General features: G+C 55.5%; 1 protein-coding gene across 1 annotated transcript in view; it reads left to right on the plus strand.

Annotated features, from left to right (window-relative positions):
- Positions 1-1,104: 1,104 nt before the first annotated feature.
- Positions 1,105-17,728, plus strand: part of PARD6G (par-6 family cell polarity regulator gamma) — a 108,328-nt gene continuing 91,704 nt past the window's right edge. Inside the window, exon 1 of the mRNA XM_082853381.1 lies at positions 1,105-1,235. Coding sequence (XP_082709507.1) covers positions 1,164-1,235 — 72 coding nt within the window. The 5' untranslated portion in view covers positions 1,105-1,163. The remainder of the gene's footprint in view (positions 1,236-17,728) is intronic.

Below are 17,728 nucleotides of genomic sequence, written 5' to 3' on the forward strand. Positions count from 1 at the left end.
TCCTCCTTCTCATCAGACAGGCCTATACGATGCTTCTGACCATTCCCTATCCCTTTACTTCGGCCTATGCTAGACTATGCCTTAGGAGTTTGCCTCCGGCAGAACCTTCGCCCAGACCATCTACCACCTGGCAGCTCCTACGGACACGTGGACCCAAGGGCGTCACGCCTCCGATGATTCCCCTATTATCCAAGACAACGTTAAAGATCACCCCAGATCAGTCCCCTTCCCTGGCCGACGGGTGGAGGCAAACAAAATCTTGGCGGGAGCGAGCAAGGGAGAAAAAGCGTGGGCGCCGAGGTGGGAATGAGGCGCCCCGCGTGGGTCAGCGCGGCGTCTCTTCCCCGCTCTTGATTTTGCGGACTGGAGCACGCACCTACCCGGTCGCGGCGTCTTTGGGGGCGGGCCCGCGGGGCGGGGCTGGGGGAGGGTCTTCGCGGCACAGGGCGGGGATTGACGGCGGGTTCGGGGGGCCGGGTTGGCGAGCCCTGGGCGGGGCGTTGGGTGAGTCCTCGGGGGCAGGGGGCGTGTCCTCCAGACTCGGGAGGTGGATCCTCAGGGCGCGAGTCTGGGCCTTGAGGCTCGTGGGGCGGGTCCTCGGGAACGTGAGCCGGTTTTCTCGGCGTGGGGCGGGTCCTCGGGGAACAGGTCCTCGGGACGCGGGGCGGGAACAGGCGACTGATCCACGGGGCGCGGAGCAGGACGTGGGCCCTTGGGGCTCGTGAGGGCGTGCCCTCCGAGCTCCGGGCGTGTCCTCGGGGTACGAGTGCTGGCGACGCGGGGCAGGTCTTCGGCGCGCGGGGCGGGGCGTGGGGCCGGGTTCTCTGGGTACGGGGCGGGGATTGGCGGCGGATGCTCTGGGCGCGGGGCGGGGATTGGTGGCGGATACTCTGGGCTCGGGGCGGGACGTAGGTTCTAGGGGCTCGGGGGGCGGGTCCTCGGGGCGGCGCGCGCCGGCTTCCCCTGCTCCTCCCGCGCGCGGCCCCTGGAGTGCCCAAGGCGCGCGGCCAGCCCAGCTCGGGCCGCTGCACTCGAGCTGCCCCGCGGCCGAGCGAGCGCGGGCCGGGGTCGGGGCCGCGGCGGTGGGTATTGCACCCAGGGTCCTTCTGCAGCCCCCGTAGCGAGGAGCGAGGGCGAAGACGAGGCTAAGCGGGGCCGGAACCATGAACCGGAGTTTCCACAAGTCTCAGACCCTGCGCTTCTACGACTGCAGCGCGGTGGAAGTCAAGAGCAAGGTGAGCCGGGGGCCGGCGGTCTGCGCCCCCCACCCCCGCGAATGAATGGGCACCCCGAAGGGGACTGGGAGGTGCGAGACGGGCCGGCGCCAACTTTGGAACGCGGCGCCGTCCGTGGGATGTGCAGGGGTCCCGCAATCCTTCCCGCCCCTGCGCGCGCACAAAGCCCGGCAGCCCGATAGGGTTCAGCTGGAGCCCCGGCGCTCGGAGGGCCGCGCGGCCGCCTGACCCTTCGCGAGAGCGGCTCTTTTGTTCCAAAAGCTGGCGGCGACCCGGCGCGCCGCACGGTGGAGGGGCGACATTTCCGGGGCGACCCAGGGGCTGCTCGGATTCGGGGCCGTGGAGGGGCCTCGGGGGCCCGGGCCAGGGGAGGGCCCTGGCCGCGCCGCCTCCTTCATTGCGGAGGAGTCTCGGAATCGGTGAGGGGAGACGGGCAGCCGGTCCCCGATCCCCGGACCGGACCCCCAGCCCCCGGCCCGGCCCTCTGTACCAGTCCCTCAGCCTCCCGGCGCGCCCCAGGCCCAGATTGCCCGGGCGCGCCGGGCCGGCGGCCCCTCCCGCTGCCCGCGCCCCGGCCCCAGCGTGCCCGAACTTGCGGGTTGCTGTGCGCGTTTGGGTAATTGGCTGATAGGATCTGGCGCTTCTGCCCTTTGCGGGGGCGGCTACTTCGCGGCAGACGCTTTTGTTTCCGAGGGTCTCAGTGGTGGACCCCGCGGCGGAGGAGGAGTTGCAGTTGTTCAGGGTCCTGGAGGGAGGGGGCCCAGCTTACCGCTGCCTGGGATCCGGCTCTCGCCCGTTCTCTGCGCGCCCCCCGCCTCGGTCAAGCAAGGCAGAGGCAACTGAGTGGTTGGTGGGAGGGGGCCGGACCCGAGGGTGGGCTCTGACCTCCAACTCTGCGCACGCTTGGGTCGCGGGGCGTCTGTGCCCCGGTCCGGTCTCTGGGAAGACGAACCCGGCGGCCCCCTGCCTGGGTTGCCCCTACCGGGCAAGGGGGGTGCTTTGGCGTAGGAGTTCCAGGGCTTCCTCCGAGGACGAGGGATTCTCTGCGGGAACCCCACTGCAGTGAGTTGCGGCATTTCATCACCATCTTGTTGGACAGTCTTTTTAGGAACCCCTCATCTCTAACTACCCCGTGTGCTAATTCTGGGACCCTCGCCCTGCACTCCTCCCCGCTTTTAGCCCCAGAGTGCCCACACCCCGGAATCAGAAGTGCCCGCTGTGAGTTGCGTGGGGGAGAAGAACTGACAGGCGTGAGTGGGAGCCCCAAATAATTGACATTTCTTCAACTCAGTGGGAAGGTGGCTTTGTGGAGCTCATTGTCGCCTGCAGTAGCCACTGAGCCCGTGTGGTGTTTCGTTTTAACTGTTTATTCTGAGATCATCATAGATTAACAGGCAGTTGTGGAAAAGAATACAGAGACTTCCCCAAAGGTAACATCTTGTATCACAGTGTCACATCCAGGACCTTATCAGACTTGTTCATGGGGTGTTTTTGGGTCACACACTTTTGTCCTGTGCTCATTCTTGAGACCCAGCACGGTCACAACACAGACCACTTCGAATGCAAGGGTACCTCCTGCTGCCCTTTCACAGTGGCAGTTTGGTTCTAAGTGATTAACATCACATGCTGTTCCTGAGTCTCACTGGCCACATCCCCTGTGCTCAGTAGCCACGGGCGGCTTGCAGCTGCCTGACCAGATTCAACTCCAGAGGGTCCGTCCAGAGGGACAGCCCTGGAGGAAATGCCCTCACCAGGCCTTATCTTGCAGTTCTGCAGTGTGGACACTGTGAGGACCCCTGGGGACTGGAGAGTAGGCATCTGCCTTTGCCTCTCCTGGGGAACTGGGGGCTGTGGGCGTTCGGGTGGCCCAGCGGGTTGCCTGAGGCTGCCCCACCTTCTTGACTGCCCAGTGAAGAAGGGGCACTGCCCCATGGCCCAAGCCTGGGTTCAAGTGCAGATGCATTGAATGCTCCACCGGGGGTGAGTGGCAGAGCGAGAGTTTTGGTTGAATTTGGGAGCACCCCTGGCAGGCCACACCAGCCTGGGCCCTGCTGGGCTGGCTGGTTATACACACAGCACCACGACTGACCCCCGCCCTTTTGGAAGAGGGGGCTTGCCTTACTGTTTGTCCAGAGGGTCCACGCGGCTCGTGCGTCTGTACACGCCCTCCCACCCACCCACTTGGTAGTGAATACTTGCACGCATGGAGTCCATCTGTGCAGGGAGCGTTAGTCCAGCTGCTGATGTCAAAATATGGGAGGCCAGACGTTACGACAGTGATGTCTTTCCACCATCTAAAGGTAGCACCGTAACACCTGGGTTTGTATGTGGAGAAAGTGGTGCCCGGGAGCTGAGTCCGGCCGGTTCTGCCACCTACCCTTTGGAGTTTTCAGGCAAGTTATTTAACTGTTCTGAGCCTTAGTTATTTCATCTGTAAAATGGTCATTGTACCTATTCCGCTAGCCCCCCAGGATCAAATGAGGTAATGAATGTGAAGTACTTTTAAACCGCAGAGCACCCACAATTGTAAGAGTTAAGCACTGCAGGTCAGGATTCTGTGGCATTTCAGGATATCAGGTCTGAAAATCTGATCCTCTCAGAATTTTTGGCATTAGCCATCTGCCACAGCTGGTCAGTTCCCAAAGCGTCGGAGGCAGAGACATTATCTTGACCTGGTGGGTCTTCCCCATCGTATAGCCCCTGGCTCTCCCCCAGCATTTCTGTTTTAATACCTTGATGCATCTATTTCTCTCCCCACCAGCTGCATTTCTCTGCACTTTGGAGTATAATTGCTTTACAATGGTGTGTTAGTTTCTGCCTTATAACAAAGTGAATCAGCTGTATGTATGCATATATCCCCATATCCCTCCCTCTGTGTCTCCCTCCCACCTTCCCTATCCCACCCCTCTAGGTGCACGCACTTCTGACTCCCCAGTTCTGGTTCATGGGGCCGCCATTTCACACTCACTCTTTTTCCTCTCTCCCTGTAAGACCTGCAGTGGGGAGGGGCTGTGCAGCTGTCTGCAGGAGCATGTTTCAGGCCGAGGGGAGCAAGTCTTGGCCCATCAGAGGGGCAGCAGGAAGGCCAGTACTGGGGGAGGGGTCTGCAGGGGCAGAGTAATTGGGGATGACTTGTTTGAGGAGAAGGCAGAAGGCCGCCCGGGGCCATTGCGAGCCACAGGCCTGAAAAGCCTAGAGGAGCACAGCTACCCATGTCCGCAAGCTGCTGTTCACTGAGCCCTCACCCTCTGGCTGGAGGCCCCTGTGTTAAATGAGGCCCGTGTTGTCCCGGTTTCCTTACCCCTCAGGCATCATCCGTGTTCTCTTCAGCCTCTGGGTCCCGTTTATGTGGCTTTCCCCCCACCTGAAATGTTTTCTCGAAGAATCTGCCCTATCCTGACCACCGTCTCCTACAAGGCCCATCTGATGTCTTCACCAGGCCAAGCCTTCTGCATCCTCTGACCCCTTCCCCGTGTTTCTCTCATCTTATGGCCTTTGTCACGGTGCTGGTGACAGGAACCCAGGACTGTGTTTACACCCCCATGGCTTGTTGTGTTCATTGTGTGAGGGGAGAGTAACACCTCTAAAGGTTTTAATCCAGTTTTGGCTGCTTGGTTTAGATAATGTTGGAGACTTTTCTGCATTCTAAACAAATACATTATCATTGTAGAAAATGTAGAAACCATAACAGGCACAAGGGGGTAATTCTCACATCCAAAGTGTGGTCGCATGTCCTTCTGACCCTTTATATATGCATGTATACATGCAGATGTCTTTGTTTTACAGAATCAGAGGCATATTTTATAGGTATATTATTCTGTAGCCTTCAAGTTTCCACCTTGAACTTAACAGTGAAGTGTTTTCTCATGTCATTAATAATTTTAGAAAACATATTTTCGAAATGACTATGTAGTATTCCATCTTATGTGTAAACCATAATTAATCTAACTAATATCCTTTGGGTTATTTCCAGTTTTGTCCTAGAATAAACAATGCTGTGAATAACAACTTTGCATTTAAATCTTTATATAAAGAGTACATATAGAACGTATATCATAAAAAGTATACAAAGAATACTGATTCCCTTAATTCAATGCAGAACTTTTATTATGTCTTTAGGACAGATTCCTAGAAGTGAAATTACTAAGTGAAAAGTCTGCACATTTTTAAGGCTTTGAGTACATATTGCTGAATTTCCTTCCAGAAAGTCTCTTCTATACATGTGTACCTTGTTGCATATCTAGCCCTCTCCCTCCCTCCAGTCCTGGGTATTTTCTTATTCTATCCCATTTAGATAAGTGAAACACCACCCCATTTAATTTGTTTTCTTGGGTTATTAGTGAATAGAAAATTCTTATATTTGTTAGCTATTTTATGTCTATTTTTAGCTGCCTGTCTCCTTCCACCCTTCTTTTTTTTGATTAGTGTTCTTATTTTCCACTGAGTGATGGAGCTGCTCGTCCCAGGAGATTTTCCAGTCAGTGCAGATGGTGCTAGGTGACAGTGTTCCCTGTGGTCCCGGATCTTGTCTCTGCTGAGGTTGTCGGCTGCCTGGCCATGCCCTTCCATCTGGGGGCTGGAGCCTGGGCCAGGCCCTCCCCGTGGGGTGGCTGGGCACTTGCCTCCTGTGGGCCAGTTGAGAACCGCCTGACAGTTTGACTCACCTCTGTGTTTGGCTACACCCTTTTAAGATTCCGGTTTTGTTGTATCCGTGCATGTCTGCGTTTAAACAGGTTCGGTAACTTGATTTGGGGAGTTGCATCTAGAGGAGACTCTCATCAGGGACCCAGGTGGGGAGTGTCGGTCTGGTGGGCATGGATGGTGTTGCGGCCCACCTCCTGTGGGTCTGTGACCCGTGAGCAGCAGAAAGCCCTATGGGCGTTCCTAGGGGCACCCCAGTTAGCAGGGGTTCAAGCCCTTTCCTAGGACCCATGACATTTCAGATAGAGGGCTCTTCCAATTTTAGGGAAGGAAAGGAGTGTCAGGGCCTGGGAGATGCAACCATTCAAGGTTGCTTCTAGGTGTCAGAAGCTCTAATGTTTGTGAATCACATCCTGAATCGGCGAAAATAGAGAGGCATCCTGCCCCTTTCCCATGAAGGGGCCTCCTGGACTTTTAGAGACAAGCAAGGAAGGAGCTTGGAATGACGATGGCAGAGGCGTCTGTGAAAGGGGCCTCAGGGGTCTGGGAGTTGCATTTGGTCAACTAGCTGTTTCCATGTTTATAGGCTCCCTACTTCCTCTCGGCAGATTTCTCCTCAGCTGTGAACCTGGGGAGCAGTGTGAGGTGCTGTGCCCCTTTCTAGCCCCAACACACACCTGGTAGCCCTCCTCTGAGGCTGCCCTGAACACACTAGGGGTAGAGAGATGGTCCAGGCTGGGTGCTGCCCTCTGTGTATAGGTTGCATTCAAAGTATTTCTTAGTATTTGGTTAACCACATACATATATATTCTAAATACATTACAAATAATAATTCATTAATCCCCATCACAGCCTTGCCGGATGGGTTCTGTTATAACCTCCCTTACGCGAGAGAACACTGAAACGTCAAGGTGGCTCCACTAACCTGGCCCAGGTCAGGGAGCTCAGGCCGTTCGGCTCCAGACCCCATGCTCTTTACCATGAACGGTCTGTGGCCCTGTTGGAGGAGGACTGCTGCCCCTCTCCCTCTGACAAGCCCTCAAGTCCAGGTCCGGATACTGACGCAAGTGTTCACAGCTCACCCCGTGTAGAATGAGGCAGTCCCTCTCGGGCTGTCTGGATCTGGAGTTTGGAAGGGTTAGGCCTAGTGCTTTGTGGGGAGGAAGCTCTACTTTTCTTCCATCCGGGAGCAGTTTCTAGCCGTGTGGCCTTGAGGGAAGTCCAGTGTTCAGTAGTCATTCTTAAAAGCCTGTCATCCATTGATGTATTCATTTACTGAGCAACTACAGTGTGACAGGTGTGGGGTTCGTGCTGCGGTACAAAGGTAACCAAGACAGCCAGTATCCTCACCTTAAAAACGTATGATCCAATGAAGGATCAGTCACTGATGGGCATATCGGAGTGGGTGGATGCGGGGGTCCTTCATTCTGATATCCGAAGTATCACCAAATCCACAGTTTCACATCTTGAGACCAGAGGTTTCCGGTGCATCCTGGCTGTCTTGCCCACATAGCAAGAGCAGTCGGTGCTCGGGCATCCAGGAGCTGCTCTTATCTTCTCTGGCGTCAGCAACAGCGGTGCCCCCACGGGTTGCTTTGAGATGAGTCAGATCATCTTCTCCCCTCCTTGCTTCCAGAAGCAGCTGGGCTCTGGTCCCCACTTGTGCGCATCTGGGGACTCTAGCTCTCTCCCTGTGCTGCCTTTCTCAGTAGCACGCTCCAGGGAAAACATTCAGTGGCTAAAATGTGACAAGCAGTGCTTTGCATGCAGTAGGTACCCAATAAATGTTAGTTGAGTTGAAATCAGATGATTTTCCTGATAGCTGCTAGTTCAGAAGTGGTCTGTCAGGGTACTTTCAAAAAGAACTGCTTTTTGGGGCAGGTGACCAAAGCTGGATTCACCAATTGACTTATTCCCAGGGCATCTCTGAGAGGGGTCAGGGGCCTTGTCATCTGCCTGCTAGTGCCCCGGAGGGGAAGGGAGAGAACGGGGTAGCAGATGAGCTGAACAAAGAAGAGAAAATTTGGAAGTTCAAAGGAAGCTGATTTAAAAGTCCACGTGGACACCGCTGCTGTTGTTAGTGTCTCCTTATTTCCTTAGTGCTAAATTGTAGGCTGAGAGCTGCAGGGGCCCAGCTCGGGGCATGTCGTCAGAACCAGCTCCTGTGCATCTCCACGAGCGCTGCCCACCCCTCTTCCCTGTAAACCCCATTGGCCCTACCTGCTTCCTCTGCCAGAGCTGCCTGGGCAGCCCTGTGTTACCCATAGGATAGGGGAAGCAGGACAGGGCTCTCACTGTTACAGCTGGGACAGCAGTTACCTTCGATGCCTCCTTTCCCTGTCCCCTAAGTTCAGTGCTTCCCAGGTTCCTGGGGGCCAGGGACATGTGTCCCGCACCCCACCATCCGTCTCTCCGACTCGCCAAGACTGTGTTCCTCTGGGGCTCTGCAAAGATGCTTGCTGGCAGAGGAGACCAAGCGGGTGGGCTCCTCTCACCATCCCCAGCCAGAGCATGCGCTCTGTATTTTGGGGTATATGTGTAGCTTTTTACTTGAGGGAAGTAAAAAAAAAGCTTTTGCCGCTTAAGGAGTGTGGAAAGCACCCAGAGCCTCCTGCATGGCCCATCCCTGTTAAGTTCTTAGCTTGTCACCCTCCCCAGGTCCACGGGCTTGTCACCCTCCCCAGGTCCACGGGCTGACCGGCTGCAACCCGATCCTCTCCTGCACTTATGCAGGAAGCTCTGCCATGCCTCAAGGCTGAAACAGCTGCCTTTTCAGGAAACTGTTCCAGCGCCGCCTCACACCAGGGAATCTCTCCTGTGTGGAGTGCGGTGTGTGTGACAGTGAAGTACACTAACCTCAGGCGTGTGGCTTGATGAAATTTTACATGTTTGCACACCCAGTGAGCACTGTGCACACAGTGTGGGACATTTCGGCTTTCAGGAAGTGCCTTCGTGCGCTGTATAGTCAGCCCGCATCCCCAGTGTAACCGCCAGCAGGGTCTCTGTCACCAGAGATGAGCCTGCTGGTCGTCAGGCGCGATGTCACAATGCAGTCTGTGTCCGCAGGGTCCATCCGTGTTGTGTGCCTCCAGAGATCTGTTTTTTATGGATTCAAAGTATTCCTTTGTGCAGAAGATGTGGCACATACATACAATGGAATTTTACTCAGCCATAAAAAGAAACGAAATTAAGTTATTTGTATTGAGGTGGATGGACCTAGAGACATACAGAGTGAAGTAAGTCAGAAAGAGAAAAACAAATACCGTATGCTAACACATATATATGGAATCTAAGAAAAAATGGTTCTGAAGAACCTAGGGGCAGGACAGGAATAAAGACGCAGACGTAGAGAATGGACTTGAGGACACGGGGAGGGGGAAGGGTAAGCTGGGACGGAGTGAGAGAGTGGCATGGACATATATACACTACCAAACGTAAAATAGATAGCTAGTGGGAAGCAGCCGCATAGCACAGGGAGATCAGCTCGGTGCTTTGTGACCACCTAGAGGGGTGGGATAGGGAGGGTGGGAGGGAGGGAGACGCAAGAGGGAGGGGATATGGGAACATATGTATATGTATAACTGATTCACTTTGTTATACAGCAGAAACTAACACACCATTGTAAAGCAATTATACTCCAATAAAGATGCTAAAAAAAAAGTATTCTTATGCATCCGTCTGTGTCGCTGGAGGTCCAGGCGGCCAAAGCCTCCTGTGAGCTCCCCTTCAGCGTGCTTGTGAGTTTCACGAGCCGTTCTCGATGCTGCTGGGGGCCGGCTGGCGGAGGCCCTGGTCAGGCTAGCGCACAGCCCACTGTGGCTCTTCTGGAGCGTCAGGTGTGCGGGCTCTGACCCTGGACTTGGGTGGATTTGGGTGGAGCAGCTGTTGTAGGGTTCTGAGGGTTAAGGAGTTCCCGAAGGCCTTGAGCCACAGCTTATTAATAGGTTGTTGATTACTGAATCCAAACAAATGAGGAATTTGTCTTACAGAATTGAAGGGCCTTCCTAGTCCTTCCTTTATTTATTTTAAAAAATATTTATGTATTTATTTATTTGGGTTGTGCCAGGTCTTAGTTGCAGCGCGCGGGATCTTTAGTTGCAGCACGCAGACTCTGAGATGCAGCATGCAGACTGTCAGTTGTGGCACGCAGGCTCTGAGATGCGACACGCAGACTGTCAGTTGTGGCACGCAGGCTCTGAGATGCAGCACGCAGACTCTGAGTTGTGGCACGCAGGCTCTGAGATGCGGCACGCACGCGGGATCTAGTTCCCCGACCAGGGATGGAACCCGGGCCCCCTGCATCGGGAGTGTGGAGTCCTACCCACTGGCCTGCCAGGGAAGCCCCCCCTCCCCTGCCCCGGTCTTTCATTTAATTCTGCAGTTTGAGTTGCTGCTGTCCTGCCTTCCTCTGCCCCGCTTTACCCCGTACTACCTTGCGTGGGCCCTTCTGGTGGGCCAGGTGCTCGGGGAGAAACTGAGACATGACACGAACCAGGACGGGCCTGGTGCTGCTTGACGGGTCCAGGACAGCTCGTGTCGCGGTCTCTTTCTTTTTTTGAATTTTATTTATTTTTTATACAGCAGGTTCTTCTTAGTCATCTGTTTCATACCCATCAGTGTGTACATGTCAATCCCAATCTCCCAGTTCAGCCCACCACCCCCCCCCCCGCCACTTCCCCCCTTGGTGTCCGTACGCTTGTTCTCTACCTCTGCCACAGTCTCTTTGGTGACGGTGCACAGTTGTCCTTTTGAAAACTGTCTGAGTTTCCCACGCGGAACGAAGACCCCCACGGCGGCCTTGACCGTGGCGGGCTGTGGAGCCAGGAGCTTCACGTGGCCTTCACCTAGGGGTGTCCCTGTGTCGCCCTGCAGCTCACCACTCACACACCTGAGGATGTTGGTGAGCTGCACCCTTTGCCTTCGGGAATTACTTCGCTCTCCCTGAAAGTCCTGCCTAGTGATCCGGCATGTTTATTTTCCGTTTCACGGCGTGAGTGTGCCTGTCGAAAGCTGGATTTTATGTCCGTCAGTCTACAGAGCAGATCTCTCTGTGCCTTTGCTTCCGAGACAGGACGTGGGGCACTGATGCACAGGGGCAGAAAGCGCCCCCGACGGCCTCCTTTCGGGGTGCGTGTTGCCGTGGAAGGACCCTAGGGTCCCTGGTTAAGGGCTGTGGAAAAGACCTGTGAGGACCATTAAGCGGCTGTCTTTCCATGGTCAGCTATGCTAGAGGAACTGGGAGACTAAAGGAATGTTCACATCCTGTTTTCCACGCTTGGGGGCCTGAGCGACTGCTTCCCCACCCACAAGCCCTGCCCTTACTTCCCTCGCTGGCCTGGCATAATGACGGGCTGCTGCTGTGGGGCAAAATACTCTGCCTGCACGAAGGTCCTTCACACAGAGGAGGAGGCGGCCCCTGGCTCCTGGTAGCAGCTGCAGGTGCAGGACGTGCGGGGCACCCGGATTGCACAAGGACGTGCTCCTTTGGCCTGGAAGGGGATGCAGAAGCCCGTACGTCTGGACGCTCTTGTGGGCAGCAGTGTGTCGGGTTCTCCGGAGAGGAGCTGCCCTGGAGCAGCTTTGTCCCTGCTCGTCTCGAGCTCGGAGTCGCCGGTCCTGTGCGCCGCCGCCCCGAACTGGGAGCAGTTTCCCAGGAATGCGACCGCCCTGCTGATCAGTGGTGCCTCCTCTCAGCCCACCCGGTGGGGGGCCGCAGACTCTGGTCGCCGCCAGGCCGAGGATCCGCAGGGACCACCCTTGAGCGTGAGCGAGCATGTGCTACCGGGGTTGCCCTGCAGCCCTCCCTGGAGTGAGGTTCTGGGGGACGCACAGTCTCTGGGCTCCCTCCCCGCCCTAGGAGCTAGGTCCAGACTGGTGGGAGCGGTTGCCACCCAGGCCACCTCACCTGGGGGACAGTCCGGGCAGGTGTGACCTCTCGTCAGTTTCAGGGGCGTCTCATGGTTGCAGCTTCCCTTCTTGGAGCATCGGCTGTGTACCAGCTTCCTGCCGGCCCTTCTGCCGGGTGCTCGTCACAGATGTTTCCTTGACGCTCCTGACACCTTATACATGGGCTGTAGAGGGGAGGACCTGGGGTCTTGACCAGGCTGTTAGCTCACCCAGCCAAGGCCCCAGCCAAGTGGCAGAATCAGATCTTAAACCCTCACTTGCTGTGCCGTCCTGCTTCCCATCTAGTTAGTATCCCCTGGCTCCACCTCATGGAGGACAGACAACACCTACCTGGTCCAGACGTGCTCTGAAGTCACAGCACGTGTCTCTCCACCTTCCTCCCCAGCACCTCCTGGACACCAGCTCAGGGCTGTGCTGCTTCTTAAATATCCCTCCTGCATCCTGTGAAATCCCCTCTCCTCGGCAGCCCCATGAGCTCTGGCCTGTGTACAGTCGGACTGGAGGGAGATGGGGAGGGTACAGGGAGAGCCTTTTCCTCTGTAGCACTGCAGAGGCTCTTTGCAACTGTGGTCAGTGTTAGCGGTGACCTCCCAGGTCCCTAGCGCACTGGACATGTGACTCAGTGGAGGCCCCTTGGATTGCAAGGCTGGGGTGGGCAGCGCCAGCTCAGCTTAGCGCTGAGTCCCCATGCAGAGATTGGGGTTAGGGCCACACTCCTGAGCACAGCTTTTCTCTCACAGAGTTATAAAAAGGTGGTTTCGTTGTGAAAAATGCCCTGAACAGCAGCTGCCTGCCAGTGGCGGAAGGGACAGGGCCTATGGAAGCCGTGACTCGCGTTCAGAAATCAGGAAGGTGGCTCAGCTGAAGGAGGGAACGCTGCTGTTGGGGCCCGCGAGCTTCCTGCTCTGTCATTTATAAACCCACACCGGCAAAAGGCCTCACTTTATGATGCTGGCAAGTCTGACTCTTTGAGGAGGGCTCAGTACAGCCCTGGGAATGCGTGTGGCAAGTCTAGCTCAGTGCAAAACTTCTCCATGCGTGCTTGGCCAAGAAGAGCAAAAACTCCGGGAGCAAAGCTGATCGAGGGCGAGCTGGTGACCAGCTGCTGTTTGCTGGAATCTCACTCCGAGCAGCACATGGATGTGTATCCAGTTCTCACAACAACCCTACGAGGAATATGCTTTGTCCCTCTTTCACAAAGGAGGAGATAGTCTTGGAGAAGTTGAAATTATCGAGTCACCCAGCCAGTCAAGGTGAGTCAGGACTTTGAACCTAGTACACTGGTCCAGAGCCTTCGCTCTCCGTGACTCTGCCTTTTGTGTGATAAGCTACCACTGGCCCAGGCAGCGTCCCGCCTCAGCCCATCCCCTCCCTGGACACTGACGGTTTTCCATGCACCCTGAGCTCATGTCTGAACGTGACCTTGCCTCCCCACTCAGGCTGGGGCTCCAGTCCTCTGCCTGAGCGGATTTCTGTTCCAGGAAAGTTCTGTGAAGGCAAAGACAGATGAGCACCCTGGCATTTGCCTCCACACTCTGGCCCAGGTGGACCTTCCAGTCCGCCAGCCCCACCTCAACACCAGGGTCTCCCTGCATGTTTACCCCCAGCTTCTAGAGCAGCCCGTCTCTGGTTCATCCTGCTAACCCCACCATGGCCCCCCTTTGTCCACGCTGTCAGCTGGTCTGGGTGCCGTCCCTTCCCACGTAGGGCGTCCCTGTCCCTTGGAATTCTCACCCACACCATGGGTGCTCTTTAGGTCTTGTCTAAATTCTCCCCTGTATTAGCCTCAGTGCCTTCATTTACTAGCCTTGTACCCGTGCACTGTTATGGAATCCTTCCAGGCCTCAGTCTCCTGGTCTGTAAAATGGGAACAGTGACACCTCAGGGTCGCCGTCAAGGTCACGTAGAGCATGCACGCAAAGCTTGGCACCCACCACACCTCCTCTACCACAGTGGAAACCCCTGCCAGGCAGGGACCACAGGCCATATTCCTAAATCTCTCCTCCATTCTCAACCCTGCCCCACCGCTACATTTAGCAGTACTGGGTCCATGGGTGCCGGTCACGCATTCGTGAGCAGAGGAGTGTGTGCCCACCTGTCTGGAGCACACGTGGGGCTCGTAGAGGTGACCACAAGTGCAGTGGGTTCTCAGTCCCCAGCAGCTGTCTGGCAGCCTCATGCAGGAATTGGTGCTTGTCTGAGCAGTTGTGCAGGTGCTGACAGCTGTACCACCATTGCTGTGAATTGAGGTGGGTGGACGGGGCACAGCAAGGGGCCAGGCTCCGCGCCATCTGTCTCACAGGTCTGTGGCCCGATTGTAAACTGTCCCAGCGTGTCAGCCCAGGAGGTCGTCCCATGGCAGGTCCCACGCTCTGACAGATGCCTCGTTAGGACGACAGCCTGTGCTACCTGATCATCCCATAAATGGAGGTCTCTCCACAGTTTTCCACGTGGCATGCTTTGTACACATGTTCCTTGGCCCCGTCCTGAAATGGTCCCAAGGTGCTGGCGTTTACCCTTTGAATGTACACTCCTGAGATCTTTTATGGTTGGAATGTCGTGTTGATTGTGACTCCAGGACCCACCCCGATGAAGAGCAGGCCATAGGACACAGCCCACAGGGCTGCCCCAGCAGCCTCGTGGTGCACAGTGAGGTCCTGCCCCCCGGTGCCTGGGCTGTTGGGACCTCCTTCGGGCCACACGTGGGTGATGTGCTGCAGCCCCTTCTCCATCTGTTTGTTGCTTTCCTCGTGCGCACAGTTTAAACCAGGGCCTGTGTCATGCCGCTTCTTCGTTTACGTTTCTCAGTTTGTCATTACACATTTGCATATGTGATTACTGTTCAGCGTCTCAGTGTTGGGCTCTCAAGCTAAACCATCAGCCTCACGAAGACGCTCATCACTGGCACAGGGCCTGGCCCGTATTGGGCATTCAGTGAAATCTTGTTGAATGAATGAATGAGTACTTAAAAGTAGCCCAGGGCTTCCCTGGTGGCGCAGTGGTTGGGAGTCCACCTGCCGATGCAGGGGACACGGGTTCGTGCCCCGGTCTGGGAGGATCCCACATGCCGCGGAGCGGCTGGGCCCGTGAGCCATAGCCGCTGAGCCTGCGCGTCCAGAGCCTGTGTTCTGCAACGGGAGAGACCACAGCAGTGAGAGGCCCGCGTACCGCAAAAAAATAAAAAGTAGCCCATAGTGGTTACTGGCAAGATGCTTACTGGGATGTTTATGACACTGCTTTTGAGACTTTAGTGTGCACCTGGGTCACTGGGAATCTTGTTAGAATGCAGATTCTGATTCCCTGTGCCTGGGCCCAGCCCAGAGAGCCTGGTTTCACTGGCCAAAGGTGGGCCGGGTGTACACCGCTCCCTGGGCTCTTGGCCTAGGCAGGAGTCCCAGGCCCGGGGGGGGCCTTGCTGCTTCGTTCTGTGCTGCACCCAAGTAATTTTCAACCTGATTGGGATCACACTGTGGATTTACCGTTGGGTGTGTTTTCTTTCACTGTCCATACTGTAAAGGCTTCCTTGAGCGCTAAAGCAGCACCTCTGCTGGCTTCATCGTGTTTCATCCTGCGCGTGTTGGCTTCATCGTGTTTCATCCTGCGCGCGTGCTTCGTCTGTTTGACGAGCTTTTACAGTTTCCGTTTTTCACCGTATTTTGATGAAGATTTTCTATCAGAATCTACCTGTGCTTCTCTTCCTGTGATTGCTCTCACCTGAGAGGCCAGGGGTGGTGGCCTTGGTATGGGGTGGTGCCCCGGGGTGGGGTCGCCTGGGGGCGGAGCCTCTACCGCAGGATCCAGGGTGCTGGGCCAGGTCGCTTCCTGCAGTGAGAAGGCTGGGTAACGTGTGTGCGTCGTTTGAAGTCTGCGTTGTAAGACAGCCTTTACTTATAAGGGGTCGTTCGTGTGTGGAAGAACATAGTAGCCCCCTGGATAACCCTCGGGTATCTTCAAGAGAAACACATTTTACAATAGGAAGATGAGCAGAGGAATCCTGGGTGCTTCAGCCCCAGGCCGCTGCCAGGGAGCAGTCAGTGGGGATTGGAATGAGCAGATTTAGCATCTAGCATCCTCCTTGGTCCCTCAAGGTTAGGGCAGAGTCTCAGGATCACTGGGAAGAGTCTAGCCCTGAAGATTTTGGAAGGAAAGTACTGATTTCACAGTAATGGTTAAATTGTTACAGTGGTCAGAAGCAGCTAACCTGCTCTGTGTGCATAAAACCTTAAGGTAGCCCCACCCTACAGATGGGATAACTGAAGCCCAGAGAGCTGTAGCGCCGGGGCGACCTGTCCAGGCCCTGTGGGAGGGATCCAGCAGGCCTTTGAGCTGCCATGGTCTGTGCTCCTGTGTAGCGTCCGGCAGGTTATGGAAAACGCGTGGCTTCCATCAGCCCATCTCCTTACATTCTCTCCTTCTCCCCGTGGCACCTACCACTTTCCTACACGCTATAGGCTCTGCTTATTCACTATTTTTACTGTTTGCTGTCTGTCCTCCCCACTAGTATGTAAGTCTCATGAGGGCAGACATTTTTTCTGTTTTGTTCACTCACGTGCCCCAGTGTGAGGGGTCGTACCTGCTTCTTGGAACCTCTCCATGGATATTCTCTGCGTGAGTGAGAGCAGGGGCCATACCTCATTACTAGCTGTCCACTCAGCAGATGTACTTTGAGTGCCTGCTCTATGCCAGGGTCAGTGGGGATAAAATGGAGACCATAGTTTTCTTTTTGAAGCTATAAAGTCCAGCTCATGAAAATATTTTTTCAATGAATAAGTTCCTCCTTGGGGTACTTCCCTGGCGGTCCAGTGGTTAAGGCTTCGCCTTGCAGTGCAGGGGGTGCGGGTTCTATCCCTGGTCGGGGAGCTAAGATCCACATGCTTCGAGGTCAGAAAAACCAAAACATAAGACCGAAACAACATTGTAACAAATTCAATAAAGACTTTAAAAATGGTCCACATCAAAAAAAAAAAGTTCCTACTTGGTAGTTTGGAGGAGTGAGTTCACATGAATGAAGAGACACATGTCACGTGCAACGACACTTTTGTGGAAGTGTCCTGGTGGTTCTTGGGGCCTCTCTTGTGAGAGGGCGGCAAAAGCAAACGATGCTTCTCGGATGTTCTCCTCTTTCTAGGGTCAGTTCTGCTGCAGGGAGGGTGTGGGGCGGGCAGTGGTGGGAGCGGCCTAGAGGCTCGGGGTCTACCTTCCTGCCGCAAACGCAGGGTGCCCACCGCGTGGTCTCCAGCGGAGGGCACACCTTCAGGCAGCCACTGGGTCTGACTGAGACCCCCTGAGCCTCTGTGTCCTAAAGCTGGTACTTGATGTTGAGCTGTGCCCTCGGAAGCAGAGGCACAGCCAGAGTGTGTTACACCTGCCGGGTCACGCCCCTTTGCAAATATTCATTGGAACAGTGCCTTTGCTGGTGAAGGTGTCTTCACTTTCGTGCTGACACGTGGCGGGCAGGGGCGGCTGGCGTTCAGCTTCAGGTTGCTGGGATGTGGCAGGGCTGGCCTGAGGCGCGGGGCCTGCTTGCTGACTCCGTGCTCACATCTGCCGCATTCCTGTTTTGTCCGGTAATGTCAGCTTATAGACTTTTATTTTGACGCTGGTTAACACAGGTTTATTTCATTAATTCAATAAAGATTTGAGTGCCTACGGTCTAGCAGGGACCGTGCTAGGCTGCAGCAGACAGACCCTGCCCTCACGGGCTTGTGGTCTGGTGGCAGGTTCCTGCTTTCGCTCATGCGGTAATTGAAAGTCTGTGGCTGCTTGGGGTTTGGGGGTAGCTTATAAGTGACTCAGTCACTAAGCAGATTTCAACAGGTAAAGACTCCTCCTTGATGCCTGGCTCCTCTGGCCTTGCCTGGTGAGTCTGACAATACCTCATCACGCCCCTGTGGGCACCTTGTGGGCACCTTACAAGCCAGGAGCCAGATGACGTGCAAGTTTGA

Source organism: Leucopleurus acutus (assembly GCF_964270905.1).
Source record: "Leucopleurus acutus genome assembly, chromosome: 13".
Lineage (NCBI taxonomy): Eukaryota > Metazoa > Chordata > Mammalia > Artiodactyla > Delphinidae > Leucopleurus > Leucopleurus acutus.